This window comes from Centruroides vittatus, unplaced genomic scaffold, assembly GCF_030686945.1.
Source record: "Centruroides vittatus isolate TY-2023 unplaced genomic scaffold, ASM3068694v2 contig_2818, whole genome shotgun sequence".
In the NCBI taxonomy this organism is placed as follows: domain Eukaryota; kingdom Metazoa; phylum Arthropoda; class Arachnida; order Scorpiones; family Buthidae; genus Centruroides; species Centruroides vittatus.
In genome coordinates this window covers 1,053,532-1,073,937 of record NW_027121792.1, presented here as the reverse complement: position 1 = coordinate 1,073,937, position 20,406 = coordinate 1,053,532, and the positions used below count along the sequence as shown (strand labels likewise).

The window sequence follows — 20,406 nt, the reverse complement described above, 5'->3', positions numbered from 1 at the left end:
GTGTTTGAACTGCTGTTTATTGTCACTATGTGATATAAATGTTGAAGAAATAAAAAGGAGAGAAAATTATTAATCCCCAGTAATAAAAATTGAAAATTAATCCAAATATTTAAATTCTGAGATTAAATTATTTTTAACATTTTTATAACTTTATGAAAGAAATTTATATTTGCAGTTATCAGACCAATATGCTTAGATTTTTGTTTTTTTACTTGAAAATCTTAAATTAACAATAAGCATTACGAAATTTTTATTAGCAAAATTATAATTTGAAGATTAAAAGATACTGCAAAACTGGATGAGATACATTATACATGAGATAACTTACAGGTCTGAGTCAGTTTTCACAATATGAAGTCATAAATGTTTGGATATAATAATAAGAGAATATACTTAATATTGCATTATTTTTCTTTATTTAAATATTTTTAAGTACAATTACTTTTATTTAATGCTACCATATAAATTAAGGACATGCCAATCTTTTATATTGTAGTATTGTGATTAGTATATTAATCATAAACAAGTCATACTTTAATATCAATTTATTATTTAGTAATTCTTTCATCTTATAGGATAGAATCAGTATACAGTAACTTTGAGCAGACAACCTGCAGGCTCTGTGTTTGAAAGGGGGATGCAAATTATATGATGAGGCATGTTATATGCTAATTTTAAATTGAAATTATGAACTCATCAGATAGCTTTTTCTTTGTCTAAAGTTATAGTTATAGTCTTTAAAGTATATAGTATAAAGTATGTCTTTAGAAACCATAAAAGTCCTTTATGCATCAAAGACTTATTCTTCTGCCATTGCAATTGTTCTTGAAACTACCAAAGACAGTTTTTTCCTCCATTCATTTTTAATGTTTATTCTATGTTTTAATTGATATTATTACACATTTCAATTTGAATTTTTATCTTAAAAGCTGATAAATATCTGATAATTATTTCCTTTCTGTATAATGACATCATTTCAGAGAACTTTAATGGTTAAAATGGATTATGTTCGTTAACCAATCACCCACTGTACTAAGAGGCTTTTCTCACTTTCCTACATTTGCATCAAAACTCTCAACTCGCCTTGCTCATTCGTTTCCAGTACAGACTATTCATAACAAAAGTTTTGTGATGATTCAGTCTGTGAAGGGCCAAGCCCTCAGCCCAGTTTTCACTTGTTTCACTTCGTTTGCTTGACCACCCATGGGGTAGGCGGTCCAACTCCCTACCACTACTTTCCTTGCTTCCCCCTTGACCCGATCCCTGTTCAACTTTGCTTCCCTCTCAACTTCATCTTGTTTCATACAGCTTAACCCCCTACTTGATTCACTTCCTTTGCTTTACATGCTTGCCTCCACATTCCCAAGATAAACATTCATAACAAAAATTTGTGACTATTCGTTGATTTCCCAATGTTACTATTTTTATTTTTATTTTTTCCATAACAGGAAAAAATATCATAATGATTTTTTTTAAAATTTTTATGTATATAGATCAGATTTATTTCTTTAAAATTTTGAATCTTATGTATGAAAGTCAAAATGCTAGAAACAAAAATTGAATTATTTATTAACAACTTTAAACTGTATAATTTTTTCAAGTATTTTCTTTTACATTTTGGTAGTATAAAAATATGATTATATCTCTATAATGAATATATCTTATTTTTATTAAAATATTATTTGTATAATTTAATGAAATGTTACTAAATAAAAAAAATATTGATTTCAGTTGTTTGTCATGATGTCCAGGCTGGGAACTAAAACATACAGCCGCAAGCAAGAATGCAAAACCAGCATTCAGTTTGACCAAATGTTGTCAGACAAAAGCAACAAACCAACTACTACTAAAGTAGCAATGACTACCGTTCATAGGTCAAGATGGGGTATGACTTCTTTTACTTCTTTAAGAAAAACTCATCTTAATGGACAAAAAGATTTGTCAGAAAACAGTGAAAGCAGTGCAACTCCTTCAATAGCACCAAAGCGAATTAAAGTGGATCCAAAATCTATTTCTAGTTTTGGAGAGGACCCTTTTAGTTTTGACATTGATGCTGAGTCTTCATCTGCAAAATTATCTCAACAATCATCCAATCTGCTCATTACAAAAGGAACTAAAGGACAAAGTGTTTTTACTATACCAAAACCAAATAAATTTTTTAAGAGTGGCGCTTCACGAATATCAGTTACAGGTAGTAATTCACCAAAAAAAGTTAACAATGACTTAAAATTTTCTGTAGAAGTTTTGGGATCAAATAAAATTAACAATGTAAGTAAATTATCAATGGACCAATATTCATGTAAACTTGTGTCAAAACTGTCAGAAAATAGTGGCTCAAAAATTCAAAACTGTGGTTTAGTGAACAAAAATAACCTACCTTCAAATATCCCATCACATACTAGATTATCTGAAGTCACTACTTTATGTGCTTCCAACATTGTCTCACATAGTCCCATCAAAAATGTATCTGATATATCTGTAACAAATTCCAGTGATAATGTGCCGTTACTTCAAAGAAGTACATCCAAAATACTTGATATTAGTTCACAGACATATTCATCATCTAACAATAATAATAATGAAAACAACAGCAACAGCTACAGTAGAAAATCTGAAGATAACTCAGAAAATTTAACAAAATCAATAAATTGTGAAGCTGATGATAGGTTTGAAAGTGTGTTTAGGTCTGTTGTAACGAAAACATATGGTGGAAAGAAAAACTTTGAACACTTACAAAAAGGAAACAAAATAGTAAATTTGCCAGTCATAAAAGATCTTCATCAACTTCCATTGCCATCAGTAAGAGACAATCCGTCAGATTCAAAAACTTCTAATCAGGATAGTTTATGGGAAGAAGAAAGCAATTCTGAACCATTAACAATCTCAGAAAGTTCAGACAATGAACAAATTGACAATTTTGATAAAAATAGTGCTTTATCTTCAAAATCACTACATTTGGAAATGGAAACAAATACTAAAATTTCCAGTTTAAAAGGAAATCAATCTCTAAGTCGTAAAAGAATATTCAATAGTCCTAAAAAGGTAAGTTGTTTTTTTTAATACATAGAAAAAATTTTTGTTTTAGAATTATTTGTTTTCTATTTTTTAATATTATTTATATATTATTAATTTTTCTTGATGAATAAAGTATAATATAACATAACATTACTTTTTATTCTAGATAAGATATTAAAAGATACTTAATACAGGTATCTGGTGTATAACACAGTAGTTATGTTCCAAAAAAGTGTCATGTTATGCAAATCCATCCAAAGGACTAATGCAAAACATGGGGTTAGGTTCCAAAAGTATACTATTCTTTTTCATTACTAAGAGAAATATGTTTACGAAAGTAATCAATAATCCACTTCCAATCAATAATTAACTAGCAGTCACAATTAAAAGTACTGTATGTTGCATTAATATTAATTTTAGTCAAATGAGAGAGTTTTCTTTTCACAAATTATTGTCATCTTTTGAACTTTTTCATCAAATTTAATCAGAAATATCATTAGGGTCTTCATTTTTTTAATTTTTATCATAATTTTTGTAGATGACAAACTAAAAATATGTTGTTAATCAAAAATTTGTTCTGTAGGGTTACATTTGTTCAGTCGCATACCGGGCAATTTTTTTCCTCCAGAATTTTTATTCAAATACCGAATTGTTTGTGTTAGAAATTGTATGAACTGAGGTACCTTTGTATTTTGTTTGTCATTTTTATGAATGAAGTAATCATTCGTAGATAAGTAATAACGATAGTTAAAATAAAGTTTGATAACATTTACCTAAAAATGTTTAAATAAACTTTACTAAATACGAAGATTAATCTATAAAAAGGAAACAGTGACAGTCTTAAGGACTAAAGTTGAAAGCAACAATAACACCTGGATGATAAAAACACTAGGACAAGGAAGAAAAAAAATGCACTATCAGTTTTAATTAAAGTAAACCTGATAAAAGGCACAAAACAAATTGAAACTTTCAATATTCTAAAATCCATGGGCAAATTTGAGACAACACATATGCTTAGTTGAATTTAAAAAAATATATAGAATAATGGAATTTACACTTAAAAATTGTGAAATTTTGTGCTGAGTATTTCCAAAATTGTATTGTATGGGAGGATTTCCCCAGTTTTTGAACTGTGTTAGAGAAAAACTCTGTTGTAGAAGTGCTGTGTTGTACAAAGGATACCTGTATTTTATTAAATATTATGTTGTTTAAATCTTCAAATTGAGAAATTTATTTATTATTAAAGTTTGGAATTTTTTATAGTAAATGTCATTTGTATTGTAAATGTTTTTCTTTTAAATATTTATTTTCATATTTCTTGTTAAAGTTAAGAGAATAAAATTTAATGAATAAAGCTGTATTTTAAATTTTTGTATTTTATAATGAAGACTAGCAATTTTTTATTTTGCAACTTTATTAGATTTAGAAGTTTATGACAGAGAATATAAAAAAATCACATTGAAATGAGAAAATAAGTGTTTTGAGGGTGGTGATGATGATGATAAATGTAAATGTGTTGTTTTGTTTAATTTTAAAGTAAAAATTAAATTATGTAATAATTTTTTATAAAATTTCTTCCTTTAATAATTAGATGTAAATAACAAACTTTTACTGCTCTGCTTTAATAAAATTTTGTTTATAAATTTTATCATGAAACAAGTAAAATGGCAAGGCTGTATTTGGGACAAGACTATGTCTCAGAGACTCACTACTAAGCGGGGATCACTTTGACGCTCACGGTGAGTCACATTCTCATTCTCATTCTCCAATCATCTTTGGTATCGCTGGTTTTGAGTGCAATCGTTCAAACTTCACCGGCCACAGCCATGACCATGAGGTCTTCCACGATGCATTTTCATTGAAATTAACCTATTGAATGTTGAAATTTCTCTCCGTTGCATGACCCCCCTGATCGAATTTTTGTCGATGGGAAAATTTCTCGTTTTTGAAAAAAATTATAGTGGCTATTGTATCATTCACAATTATTTTTTTATTTTGCACAAACGAAATATATATATATATATTAATAAATGTAAAAAGAAAAAATAATTCTATTTCAGAAGTTAGTTTTAATATAAAATTATAACAAGGTGCCATCTAGTTTCAAAAAGTTCTGATAATGAAACAAGCTATCTCCAGTCAATCGGTCAAGGTTAGAACATGGCAACCAAAAATATGTGGGGAATAACACAGGACAGGTAAATGGGTTTTTTTCAAAGATTCACATGTCAAAATTCGATTTAGCAACATTTGCTTTTCGAACTTCCAAACACATGTGTTTGTCAAAATTGGATTTCACAATATTCGTATTTCCAACTTACCAACGAGCAACACATGTGCAAATCTTGCACTACTGCCTGTTTGTAGAGAGTGTCACCATGTTGTATTTTATTGTGTTTCGGTTCTTGGTCTCTTGACTACCTACAAGTCTGGTTTTTTTTATGCGTGCATGATTTGGGCACCTAATACTCTGTGCCAACTTTCAACTCCTGACATGTACTCTTTCATACCTCTAAGCTGTTAAGACAGCAGGCAGTACAATTTTATAAACAAGATATAGTCTTGTCAAAAATTGTATTTGGTAAATGCAATTATTACCAGAATTCCTGTCTGTATTCTGTAGATCATGTATTAAAAAAAACTTCCGAGTTTGATGATGTGAATTATAGATTGTGTATAATCTGCAAGAATTTTTCCATGTCATCAAAAAACGGCTCTCATTTTACTGTGCTTTTTCTCATATCAAGAAGTCATCGTGACATGATAAAACATGACTTGTTGTTTATGTACAGATATACCTTGCCTTATGTTGGTAACTGGTTCCAGGAGAGGTGACATAAGTCGAAAAACAACGTAAGTTGAATATTACTTGTGTAGTTATGACTTAAGTCGAAACTACAGTGGAAAACACCAATAATGAGCACTTAAAGACCACTAAATAGGACGACAATGCAGAAACACAGATGTTTTCATGTTTCGTTCTCTAGGATTTATGATGATTATATTAACATTTACTGTAAGTGTACATATTTTAATATGATTTTATGTGCTTTTAACGCCTTTCTAGTGATATTACGACTTCCAATATTTGTGGCGGATGGATGTAAAGTCGAATAAAATGACTTAAACTTGATTTTTATTTTTCCATGTACTTTTTTGACAAACGAGGTAACTCGAGGTATACCTGTATTCGGTTGACAAAATTAACTCCAATAAACATCTCAAAGTTGATCTTTGTTTTAAAAATGTTTAAGCTTACTAGCTGAGTTTTGGAGTAACAAATTGAACGCTGGGGATTTTTAGCACCACTCAATAGAACATTTATTTTTAAATTAGATACAGTAATATGTTTTTATTTTCTGTAAGAATCATAACATAGCAGCAAAAAAAATTTTTTTATATTTAACTTGCAATTACATAATTCAAACCAGCTTTCTGATTAGAATTGGATAAGAATTTGATTGTGTCATCAATATTTAGCATCGTTGAAAAACTTGTGACAAATTTCAGGTATTTCAAATAAATTTTCTAACCCTGATGCAATTAATATTATTCTACATTGAAGAAAAACACTGAGATTGGCGTTATACTTAGTATGTCCTTTTTCCACAAGCACTTTCGAAGCACTTATGGACGTCTTCATCAGGCGAAAATGAAACTTAGTGAAAAAATTGAACGGAAAATAATCCGACAAAGAACAGAACACTTAATAATTTGAATTAAAACTTCTTTCCAAACCATTAGGAACATGCATCAAACCTTTAAAAATGTAAATAAATAAAAATAAATAACGACTAACCTGTTACAAAGCTATACATATATGTATAGCTTTGTAACGGGTTAGTCGTTATTTATTTATATTTATTTATATTTATACGCCTTGCCGGGGTTGTGATGGCCAGTTGAGTGCCTTGGGAGAACGTGGGCACTTGATGTGTCCCCAGCCGGCATTGTAATGGCCGTCGATGGTCGTCGTGTTAGCTTATATATACTGGAGGAGGCAATCGGACTGAAGGTCCGGGTAGCGTAACTGCTAACGTGTCTGCACGGATAGCAGAAGTTGCGGGTTCGAGTCCCGCTTCGGGCCGATTTCTTTTCCTCCAGTTCCAAATTATTAAAATTATTTATTTAATTTAATTATAATTATTAAGTTTAGTAAGAGATGGCGCCTAACGCCAAGCTCTAGTGCCAAATTGTCTTATTAATTATTTATTTATTATAGCTGACTCTAGCCTGATAATTCAGCTCTTGTGGATGTATACCTTTAAAAATGTTTGAGCTTGAACGAACTGCAAGCTCCGTGATGGGCAAAGCGGCGCATGCGTGGATCTAAGCTCACGCTACATGTATGCTGTGGGATGTTTATCGCTATTTAACCGCTTGTACAGCATGACCCATATACTGGGTAGGTCAAGTGTGGGAGAGTTGCATGCCTCCAAGGTGGTAGTTAGCAGAGACTCCCGAATAAAAACAATTTTCCGATTATTACATTTCTTTAGCGTAAGCATTAATATTATTCGATACAACTTCAGGCAAAAATGAATAGAAACAATAATTACAGAAAATCAATTTTTTATTTTCTGATTTTGATTAATCAGCAAGTGTTCTTTTGATCAGTACAAAACAAATTTAGATTTGTTACTCAGAAATTTGGCTCGTTGGCATAAGGTATTTTAGATGTTTCAGCTTAGATATTCAGTAATGATTTAATGTATTAATTTTTATTTATTTAATTTATTATTGATTCACTTTATTATGAGAGTAGAGAAAATCCTGGACCTAGCAACTTTTCAGAAAGGTTTTGTTTTTTTTATTTTTGAGCACTAATGGTTTTAATTCATAATGTAGTTAAACACAAACTTATTAGTTAGTTATGCAGTATGCATTTATTGCTCATTTTAATATTATATGTGGGTAGATCAAAAAGTAAAGACAATTTTGAAATTACAAGATAACTGGAGCAGCTGATGCAATGTAAGATGTTCGCATTGGATGATGAGTAGTTTGGCTGTACTTAGTGCAACATTCCAACATTAGTCATGTAGCACCCAGAAGGATGAAAACATGGACCCTCTGCTGCACGATTGCACCATCAACAAACAATGTACTGTAGTGTGTTTTCTTTCAGCAGAGGAGAATGAAACTTGTGGAAATTTACTGTTGGATGATAGCTCAGTACTGGTGTGCAAGCAATTGATGAAAGGTTTATGAATTTAAGAGTAGGTAGACAGATTCAAAGTGGGAAGAACAAGTGTAAACAATGGAAGCTGATGTGGTCATCCATCAACATTGCACATGTCAGCTCATATTGAAGGGTGAATGCCTTGATCAGAGAAGTAACATGATCTTTTGATGATGAGTAACATTATTATTATTATTATTGTTTTTAAACATGACTTTATTTTTTGCTGATGAAAAAAAAAGAGTAACATTGTCACAAATCACACTTGAATATCAGCTATGGATCTGTACAAGAAAGGTTCCCAGACAGATTTTTGATGGGCACAAGCAGCAGCACATTAAAGTTGTCATTCAGTTCCTGAAATGCTACAAAGATGATGAGAGTGCCTTGAAAAGAATTGTTACAGTGGTGAGATACGGAAACATCTCTGTTTGCTAGCAAAGAAGAAACTCAAATGGGATCCCTCCGTGAAGAAAATCATTGTAATGCTCTTTTTGAGATGCAGAGGCCTATTCTAGTGTAATATTCAGAAACCTGTTCATACAACCAACAGTCCAAATTGTGATTTGCTGTAGAACAAACTGAAACAAGTAATTCACAGCAAATGGAGAGGACTGTTATTCAAAACTGTACCATGACACTGCATGTTCCCATGTAGCAGCTACAATAATAGAGGTAGTGCACCAGCTTTGGATTGAACTGTTTCCACATTCCTCTTACAGCACAGATCAGGTGCTGTCCAATTATCACATCCTTTGCCCAGTTAAAAAGGTTCTGTGTAATTGTGGGTTTACCTCTGATGATGAAGTAATGTAGGTAGCACAGACCTGGCTTTGGGACAGCCAAAAACTTTTTTGAAAGCTTTTATAAGCTAGTACAACAATATAACAAGTGAAACACCCTGCAGGAGAAATATATAGAAAAGCAATATGGTTATATGTGCATAATTATTGATATTTAAAGGTATTAAATGGTTTTTGCCTTTACTTTTTGATTCACCCTTGTATTTAATATTTATTGTACTGTACTTTATTGTACTGTAGCAAGAGTGTTTGCAATTTTTTAAAAAAAACTTTGGCTTTGACTTTTGTAAACTGACTATTTTATAATTCTATATTTTAAACTTTCACTATATCACTTTAAAATGAATTTTTAATGTCTTTATAGATTGCATCATTTTATTGCTGATGCACCAAGAAAGCAAATAAATAATGATGCAAATTTGCACAAATTTTATGTTGATAAATTTTTTTGTAGTCAACAAAAGATTGCATTTATATATCATAAATATAAGCAGAAAATAGGGATCTTGCTATCAGTAGTTTTTCACTCTTTTGTAACAAGCAGTGTAATTTAACAACAATGTTTGTCTGCAAGTTTGCAAAATAGCAACAGCAAATTTCACATTTAGACAAACATGATAGTTTCTTTATGATGATGTGTATTCATGCATTTCAGAATTACTTCAAAAATGCTTTAATAAAGTAACCCCTCATTATATCATACTTATCAGTAGACAAAAGAAAAAGCATGATACAACCAAGTACTAAAAATTCTGAGCTTATACTAAACAGATTGTACATTCTATGTAATCTCTATACTGAATTCTTTCATCAGCAGGTATTTTTGATATAAAATAAGCTTACTTTTGAAATACCAAATTTTATTAGTGGTTATATCGTATTAATTGATGTTTACGTAAACATTGATACCGTGAATACCCATTGAGCATTACTATATTTTTAACAATGACATTTAAAGAAAAGTACTGTAGATATAAAAACAATATTAATTGCAATTTTATTACACAGTGCTATATTTCACAATAAATCACTTATTAAAAATTTATGTAATTTTATATTTTTAAAAAAAATTATAAATACAATAATTGAAAATCTAAAAAATAAATGTTGAACATATAATAGAACATCAAAACTTATATTACAAAGAGTAAAATTCTGTAAAAAGCAAACCTTATTACTGTATAAAAATTTTAGAACTTTCCATTCAGAAATAAAATCTTTTCCTTACATATTACACAGTGAATTCACACCTTTATGTGATATGATGGTATTGTGTTGATTCACATAAAAGTGTGAAAGTTCGAATTCACAGAAATTTGTAAATGAGGAGAGGGTGGGCCTACTTAAAACTAATAAATAAACAACTTTTAATATCAAAAGTAAACATAAATGATAATTGATCTGTCTACCTGTTTTAGTTATTTATTGTTTCATCTGAAGTGGTAATTTCAATAACAATAGTAGGAATAAAATACGGTATTTCATTTGCAAAAATAAATTCAATTGCAATTGATATTTTAAAACGTATTGACTCAAGTGCTTTTAAAATTTGGGAACCAAAAAAAAAAGCACAATATATCCAAATCCACGATATAACAAGGGGCTACTGTATATCTACGGGTAGTAAGTGTAACGGACTGAAATGGCTATATAATTATATTAGTGAAATGACTCTCATTAAAACCCCAATATGCAATAGACTAGATATAATAAATGTTAGCAATTTGATGAATATATCAATCAATGGTCCACCTTGAAGAGAACTTGATTTCCAAGCAACCTTTACTGTACGGTGCCAGAAAAAACACACTTTCAATTGTGACCTTAGTATGACTATGAGTAAGAGATAGCACTTCTAATTTTCAATCTTGATATCAAAATAAAATTACAATTTTTATTGTGTTGAAAGCATTTTTTGCATTACTTGTTTTGATACAAAATTTTAAATTTTACCACTTTGATGGCTACTTTGAATGTTCTGTTAGCAAAAAGATCATTTGATGTTGAACTGCAAGTTTTACAAGTTTTTAACTTTTGTCTCCAAAAACACACATTTTAAAAGTTAGGTCCCACCTTCACAATACTCTTGGTAGGTGTGGGCATCACCATCCTTTTACAGTTGTTCCCAAATGCTTACAAACAACAAGTGCTTAGAAGTGGGAATGAATCATCATGATGATTAGCTGCAATTGTCATGTGATTTTGATGTCACTGCCTCTTTTCCTCTCTAGAAGAAGCACATGATTGCATTATATAGTTTTTGTGTTGGATATACAGTATATATGAGTAATGCAATTAAGTTCTAGAGGAGAGAGCATGAGATGCAGTGACATTTGCAGCCAAAAAGATGACCTGAAAAACAGACATAAAGATGGCCTGACAAATTTAGTAGCATTTTTTTTCTGGGAGTAAATCATAATATGACAACTAACAATTTTAATGATACATTGATCCTAGCTAAAAGTAGCATTGAAAATGAACAAATTTACTAAGCACACAATGATTTTTATTGTTATATGTAAAATTTCATAGATACATATACCTGAGATTACATTAAATACACACAAACTAGTTTTTGTGTTGGATATACAGTATATATGAGTAATGCAATTAAGTTCTAGAGGAGAGAGCATGAGATGCAGTGACATTTGCAGCCAATTATCGTAATGATTTGTTCAAACTTCTAAGTACATGTTACAAACATCAGGGCACACCTGTTGTGTTGGAGACATGGAAGGACTTGTATTAATGAATGCACCCCTAGTAATGTCATGACTTCACATGGCAAGTTTGAGAAAGAAAGCAGGAAGAAGGTACATTTAAAACTGAAGGCAGTGCCATCCAGCATTTCCAGATTGGGGAATTTTTTTGGGATGACATTTTTTCACCTTGATCTTTTTTCAGTAGACTAGGATTTATAAGATTAATATATTTATAATTCTTACATGTAACTGAAAAATGAAATTTTTTGAGTTTTATCACTTTTCCATATATAACAATGTGTATTTTTGTTTAAGAGGACAAAAGTTATGTATAAACTTTAATTTTTGAAACATTCCAATTAATCAGCAGTCCATTTTTGTCTACTCTATCAAATTGACTTCTCAACATATTATACATTCAATGTTACCAACTTGTGTGAAATCTTTCTTTTTTTATGGAAATTTTTTAATTAAATGTGAAAAAAAGAAAGTAAGAGAAATTTGGAAATTTGACTTTGATTTGTTTTTTCTGTTACCATGGATGAATTGAAATATTAGGAATGCAGGTTGTGTTAGCAATTTTTTTTTCTAATTCAGAGGATGGGACTACATTCTCAGAACATGTTTCCTCAGTAAACACCATTTTGGTAATTGGAAAAAAATTGCTATTTAATAAATTACAATTCACATCTTTAATATTAATTTTAGTTGAAATGAATTCTAGCTCAGATTCTGATTCTGATTCATGAACTAAATTAAAAAGACTGCCATTAAAATGTGAGCTCTTCAAAGAGATGTAGTTTTTAGATTTACAGATCGCTTTCTTTTTCTTTAAAGATTTGTTTTAAAGATGCTATGGATGTTCAAAATATTAATATTGAATGGAAGAATTTAAGACTATTAAGTGAATTTGTTAATTAATAAAGATTAATTTTTTTGAAGAAATGCAGAACAAAGGTGAGAAATATGAAGGATTTTGATAGCCAACCAGTACTTCCAAACATAAGTAAAAAGTCATAACATAAGTCCAAGAATAAGTCCAAAGTAATTAACTGATTTAATTTTCTTGATTCCCATTTAAATACCAAGCTTAAAGGATTTTTTTAACCTATTGTAACTGATGTGAAAACAAAAAAAAAAGATGCTGATAGGTAAACTGTAATAAACTGTAATCAATGCAAACACTTTAATGTAAATCAAGCTAATGTTCTTGGCTATTTTAAACAGCTGTCCTTAAGCTAATGTAAATCTCTAATCAACAGAAAAGAACACAGCACTTAGCAATAATAACAATTTTTGCTAGTTCAGCATCAATTACATAAGATATTTTCTATTTTTGCAGTATTATTTTTCTCCATGTATTGCATTTTCAAGATCATTTTATGATCAATGGAAGCATTTTCAGAAGAAGTGTTTGAGACAAAATGTTCTTATTTTTTCTAATTTAATTCAAATCTAAATTAAAAGATACCATTTTCCATTTTAAAAATTTTGACTTCTGGTCTGGATTGCCACTTCTTCTTAGTTCTGGAAGTCAAAAATATCACCATTTGATAGATATATCTGATTTAATTTTCAAAATTTTTAAGAGTTTTGATGAAACTCATCTTAAAAAAAGTATATGGATGGTCTGTATGGAGTCAACCGATGAATTGAAATATCTCGATCACCAAGTTATGACTCAAAATGTTTATGCTAAAAAATTTTTGGCAACCTGAATTAAGCTGTATATTCATTGAGATAATAACTAAGTTACATTTATCATAATTTAATTTGAAATTTTATGTAATGAATTGTAATTTTTGGAAGATAAGAAAATAATTGTTATAATTTTTAACTTAGTAGTGGTCACATTAATTTTTAATGAATAATATAATTTTCAATATTTTGTTTTATAACGTAAGTGACTCAAAAGCTTAGATTTAGCGACGGTACTCAAGGAAGCCAATCGAACTATTCGCTACTCAGGAACGCCAAAGACAAACCGGATTTTCTAAGAGCACCAGGAGTATATAGTGTCCCGATAAGGGATCACAGGTCCCAAAGGGACCTAATATACATCGGATCTACCAAGAGGTCCGTTCAAAGAAGGATCTCGGAACACAAATATGACGTTGCCAAAAAAAGACACCACCACCGCTCTGTCGATGTACGCCACCGACCCCGAGATAAAGGCAGATTTTGATAAAACCAGCCTCGTTAAAACGTCATTCGACACGGACCGCATCAGGGCTTGGAGACCCTTGAGATTTACAAGGCGTCAAAATCGGGGAAATGTATTAATTTCAAGGATGGCAACGTATTATCAATATGCGTGGCGGTATGTATCCGAAAATGCACCCGCAATGGTAGCATCTCAGGATAGTGTAGTATTCCTGTATGGATGGACAGAGACATTTTTATGATGATATCAGGGAGATTAATTGCATGTTAGATCATTCGCAATTATTGCACGCGGGAGAGATTCGATCGTTTGAATTTTGAAATATTCTTTTTGCATTCTATTTCAAAACCGTCGATAAAACCTGACGAAGATCGCGGAGGCGATCGAAAACGTTAGTTAGTGGTTAATTTTCGTATGGAGTACCGGAAATTTAAAACTAGGACATTATTAATTTAATTTGAAATTTTATGTAATGAATTGTAATTTTTGGAAGATAAGAAAATAATTGTTATAATTTTTAACTTAGTAGTGGTCACATTAATTTTTAATGAATAATATAATTTTCAATATTTTGTTTTATAACGTAAGTGACTCAAAAGCTTAGTTTTTAGTTTTTCTTCGATTTTACTTCAAAATTATTGCAATATATTGATAAAAGTTTGTGATATTTATATCTAATTATTATTCAAATTTTTATCAAGAATTTATTCAGAGTAATAAATTTAAAATGTCATTGTAGTATGGTAATTATTCTCATTTCAATGCAATTTTTTTTTATTTTAATAATTTTCATTAGATAAATGTTGTAATAAATTTAGGAGCAAAATCACTGGCCATTGTAAGTGGTCTATTCCCTTGCTTGCTTTATCCAATTGTTTCCAATATAAACTATTCATACAAATATTACAGAATCTGGAACTTCATACACTAATTTATGCTTACCACAACTTTAAGCACATTGTTTTCAAATACAAAAATTTTTGGCTTCATTCAAAGGTCCTTTCCAGATTAAGTAAGAAGATAGAATTATATATAGTTCTGCTGAGCTTCCATGTGTTCTAATTTATTTGAATATCATGTCCATGTAGACATTCTAAAACTTTTTAAAAGTTTACAATAATAACATCACTATGCTTGATGAGTATATAATAAATCACCAAATGATCGCCTAAATATCGGGCTACAATATGGCTACTTAGATGATTGGTACAAAGTAATTTGTCACTAGAGGTAGATGTTAGGTGCCATCTCTTAAGAAAATTAATAATAGGTTCTAAATTTTATTTAATAATTTAATTATAATTATTAATTTTCTTAAGAGATGGCACCTAACATCTACCTCTAGTGACAAATTACTTTGTACCAATCATTTAAGTAGCCATATTGTAGCTCGATATTTAGGCAATCGTTTGGTGAGTTTTTAAAAGTTTCATCATTTAGCCAATAATGATTTGAGTAATTTTCAAAGTATTTCAAAATCTATTTTTGAAAACATTTCCACATGTCAATTTAAATCTGGATATTAAAAAATTAATTTACACTTTCTTGTGCAAATTCACCATAACTTGCCAAGCTTTTGTTAGATTTATTAACTTTTTGTTGTTATTAATGCAGCCTCCCATACAGTCCTGTTTGTAGATTTCAGCTGTTTTAAATGCTGTTCTGTCAAGCATTGTCCTTAAAAGTCTAGTTTCAGTGCAGCATAGTATTATTTCAGGATCTGATATAAATTTGGCCAGAGCAGTCTTGTGATTCTTCTTTTATATTAAAGATGTGTTTTTTAATAGTAGAAGCTAGCAACCTATAGGTAGAGCCTGTAGGTAGTAGATACTAGATAAAGAGAGAAAGCTTTACTGACTGGTATAGCCAAGGATAGGTGGAGGAATAAAGGTAAAGGAGAGGGGGGAAGAGGGGGAAGGACAGGTGAGAAGGAAAGAGTGGGAGAGATCTCATGATGCCTGGCTGGGAACTGTTTCAATTCAAAAGGGGTATACCTAGAGCTACACACAGAGTACCCAATGCACTGTGAAAACAGAAAAAAGATGGACACAATAATACAATAAGAATGCATATACACTGCGTGTACATAGATTAAATAGAACAAAATTACAACATACCCGTGGAAGTGTGAGCTGATACAATAATAGTTACCTAAATATAAACCATGGTAGAACCCAATCAAGTACAAAACAGATCTAAAACCTGTGAGAAGCTGCTATAAAGGAAACGATGTAACACAGTGGCTAAAGGACTCAGAACACAGCACTAATTCGTGTGGAGCTGAAGAAAGTCGATGCTCACACAAGGGTGGCTACACTAGCTGAGAATTTTAATACTGAGGATAAAGTTTTTGAAAGCTAAGAAAATGTTTTTGTTGCTGATAAACAAGTCCAGGGTACGTGGCCAGACAATGTTTTCCTTACACACCATGTTGATGACGTGTTTTCTTCCCTAGAAGTAATTAGGGCAGTAGAAAATATGATAACTTTCTTCTTTCTCCCTAAGAGAGCAGGGACAGTATCCCTCACCTTTCTTCAAGAATCATGCAAGGTAGATCTTAAAGTTTCTGTGTTCTGTCATTATTTGAGTCAGTTCTTAGGACAGAGAGAAGTATATATACTTTTTCTTGTCAGCTAGGACCAGAAGGAATTGGTGAATGACCCTACCTGTGAAACTATTATTCCACCAATGCTGCCACTTGTTGAGCGCGAAGGCCCTTAGCTGCTTGACCAACCAGCTAAGTGGGATCTTCTTATTAGTGTAACTATGCAGGTTAACTGTGGCTTTCCTAGCCAGCAAGTCTGCCCAGTTGTTTCCCTGGATCCCTGAGTGCTCTTTGACCCAGAATAAGGTGATATTGAAGATATTCTGGAGCAAATTGAGAGAGTCAATAGTTTCCTTAACAATAGGAAGATTTACATTAGAGTTTTTTTTATCTGCAACAGTGCAACCTTACTATCACTAAAGACGTTTAGATGTCTATTCCTGAGCTTGCCAAAGTCCTTCCTGATATATTGAAGGTCTCTGAGGATGACCAGAGACTTGGCCTGGTTGTCCATCCTAAAATAATGCTGGTGGTGGAAGTAATTATTGCTATTGCAGATGACAAAGGATTCACTGATGCCATTGTCCAACTGTATAAATATTTATTCCCCAAGAGGCAGGGTTGTTGAGAATGACATTATAACTGTAGGTCGTAGCTGGATGCTGTAGATTGCTATTACTATCTCTGTCAAACCCTTTCTCAAGGATAAAATTAGTGATATTGCTGATGTCATCACCTTCCCCAAGGTGTGTAATATTCCTTTTGTAGTTCTCCATAGAAATGTCTTTGCCCAGAAGCCTTTTGAGGTTGTGAATTAGAAACTTTTCCTCAATCTAAAAGTCAGTCGGAATGAGATCTGTAATGGCAAGGACCCCATCCGTGGGGGCAGTTTTATAGGCCCTAGCAATGTGGATTGCTGAAAGCCTCTGCAAAGAGAGCAACTTCCTCCTGATATGGACTTTCTTTACACAGTAGCCCCAGACCTCACAGCCATAGGTTGCAATTTGTTGGGTGACTGCCTTATTATAGGTGATCCTCCTTGCCTTATAACTGAGCCCCATTTATTCTTGCAAATGGTGGCCAGAGCATATGTGATCCTTGTTGCTTTTTTTATAGATATGGTAGATGTGTTCCTTCCAGAGGAGCTTATGGCCAATTAAGACCCCCAGATACTCGATCACGCTCACATTCTCAATCCTTTGCCCATTTATTTTGATAGAGGTGCTCTTTAAGAGGGTTACCTTTGGGAAAGGCAATACACTGACATTTTTTGTGATTAATTTTGAGTTTGGCTTTCTCACTCTACTCATGGACCAGCATCAGAAGGTGATTCATATGTTTGCAGCTTTCCTTGATTTGAGTGGGACATTAAAATGATGGTATCATCAGTGTACCCTTGGATCATGGTGTTGTTAGGCTAAAGGTCTTGTATACTTAGGAAGCTATTATATTCTAAAGAAAAGGCCCAGACTTTGAGCCCTGAGGGCAGCCCCTGTTGATGTTCCTATGGTAATATATTTTACCATTATTTGAGACTATCACACTCCTATCCTCCAGGTAGCTATTAATGGTACAAGTTACCTGGGCAACTGGACTTTTGAAGCTGGTGCAGAATTTCTGACCACCAGGCATGATCAAAAGTCCCATTGAAGTCTAGGACACCATTAAAGTGTGCTTCTTTTCATTTTTTGCTTTACTGATGTAATCAGCGAGGTTGTCCAGTGCACTTACCGTGCCCCTCCCCTTCCTGAAGCCAAATTGAAGCGGATGGATGAAGTTGATCTGGTCCAAATGAAAGTTAATCCTTCCAATGACCAGAGAGTCTAAGACCTTACTGAAGAAGAAAAGGAGTGAGATGGGGCAGTAGTCCAAAGGGGAGTTTGGGCCTTCCTTGGATCCTTGAGGATCAGCTTAACTGGGGCCCTTTTTCCATATTTCCAGAAAGTAGCCTACCTTCAAGCACTTGTTGAAAATCACCTGGAAAGTGGTGGGGAGGACCTCAAAAGCCTCCCGTGCCATCTTCCAAGTGATATTATTGGGAACAGAAGCTTTATTCCTGTTGATTTTAAAAAAGTTCCTTCTGAATTTCCCTAGTGGAAAAAGGCCTATCATCATGGTAGGTTGTAATATCTTTCCTAATATTCTTATGTGAGTCATTATTCAGTCTAGGATCATCCAGCGGAAAGAGCTCATCTATGATATACTTACACCAACTCCATTGGAGACTCCCATATGTCCTGTCATTCTTGGCCATTGTGGGGGGTGTTACTCACCTTACACTTGCCTCTAGCCATATAAAAAGGGATAGACCAGGGGTTATCCCCACACTGCTTGGTGCGGAACTCCTTCCAAGAGTTTGTGCGGTTGTTATTAATAGAGGCTTTATATTGCTTGAATTTCTCTAAATATTTCAGGCATTGTTGCTCTTTCCTTACTGGATCAGTTTCCTTCTGAAATTTCCTCTTGTGCTTCCTTACTGCCCTCCTCATATTGTCCAAATCCTTATTCCACCAAGAGGCATTCTGCCTGACTATTTTAACCGTAGTAGATTAACTGCCTTGTGGATTAGCTCTGTGAGCTGTTGCACGTCTCATCAATCTCTTCCTTACTCCTGATGTTAATGATCGAGCATGCTAATAAGCAGACTTCTGAAGATATCTCAGTTAGTCCGATTACAAATTTTATTTTGAGTCCGTATTTGACATTGACCAATCTCAGTAAGAATGTAATTGTGGTCATTAGCCTATATTGTGTCCATGGTGCCACAGTCTACTCTGCGATGTAACAGCAGTGAGTTCCCCAAACAGATGTCCACCCAGCTCTCCCCTTGGTCTGTAGAGGTGGGCAACATGCTGCTGTTAAGGGATTGCAGATGGTTCTCAGCTATGAACTCACATAGAAGGTACCCCCTTGGGTCCTCCACCAAGCTGTGCCAAAAGTGGGACTTAGTGTTAAAGTCTCCAGTGACAAGAAGTTGATGGAACTTTATATCTTCAACCGTATGGCTAAGCAGCCCAAGGGGTTGATTGAGATCTTCGTTTGGGAAGCAATAGAAAGAAATGATGTAAATATTATGATCCTGCATATCAGTCTTAATCATGGTGAAATACTCATTAGAGTGCTGTTGGATGAGCTGGACAGTGACATTCTTATTGTATACAATCAGACTGGTTTTTGTTCTTATGTTGGTAGAGGGGGTAGTAAAAGGCCTGTCTTGACTGAACATGGCAATTTTGCTGTTACGAAGGTACGGCTCCTGAAGGGAGAGAACATCAATATCATGTTCTTTCACCATCTGCAGGGCTTCAGAAGAAGCTGCCTTTGACCTCTGTAAGTTGATCTGTAATATTCCAATCCTATCCTTCATATGCTTGCCCTGAGTTCCAGGGTTAATGTGTGTAGAGTTGTGAGTATCCATAGCAGGTACAAGACAGATACCTGAAGGCACCTAATGGTATTTAGTGTTGGCAATGATTTGTGCCTTATACCACTTTAGACATGGCAGTTGGCCGCAAACAAGTTGTGGTTCATATCCACTCTACAAATCTCTGGAACTACTTTATTATATTTGGTGCAGTTTGAGCACTTGGAGTCTTTGTGTTGATTCTGGCATTCTTTAAACCTGTGTTTTTGACCTCAGTGACTATATTTTTGTTTTTGATTGTGCCTACTAGAAATATGGACAAGGCCACAACAATTGGAACAACGGGTAATGGGAATGTGTTCAACTACCCGTATCGAGTTCCAACTGATGGAGACTCTACCAGCCTCTATCAGGCTGAGTCTTACCTGCAGGGACACTGACAGAACTGCATGCTGAACCTCATCCCTATGTTGAGGAGTGATAAAGTGCTGGAAGGAGTATTCTTTTAAAAATTTTTTCTTAGAGTGTCACATGTGCTCGAATTTTGCAGGTGTAAATGCTCTATTAACTCAGCCTCAGTTAAATCTCATGGGAGATTTGTAAGATTACACTTGGAGATCTCTTTTTCCTT

General features: G+C 32.8%; 1 protein-coding gene across 2 annotated transcripts in view; it reads left to right on the top strand.

The window, feature by feature from the left end:
• LOC136972156 (wings apart-like protein homolog) overlaps window positions 1–20,406 on the top strand; it is a 159,237-nt gene that overhangs the window by 34,776 nt on the left and 104,055 nt on the right. For both annotated transcript variants that reach the window (XM_067266714.1, XM_067266715.1), the window contains exon 2: window positions 1,732–3,042. In XM_067266714.1, coding sequence (XP_067122815.1) covers window positions 1,741–3,042 — 1,302 coding nt within the window. In that variant the 5' untranslated portion in view covers window positions 1,732–1,740. The remainder of the gene's footprint in view (window positions 1–1,731; window positions 3,043–20,406) is intronic.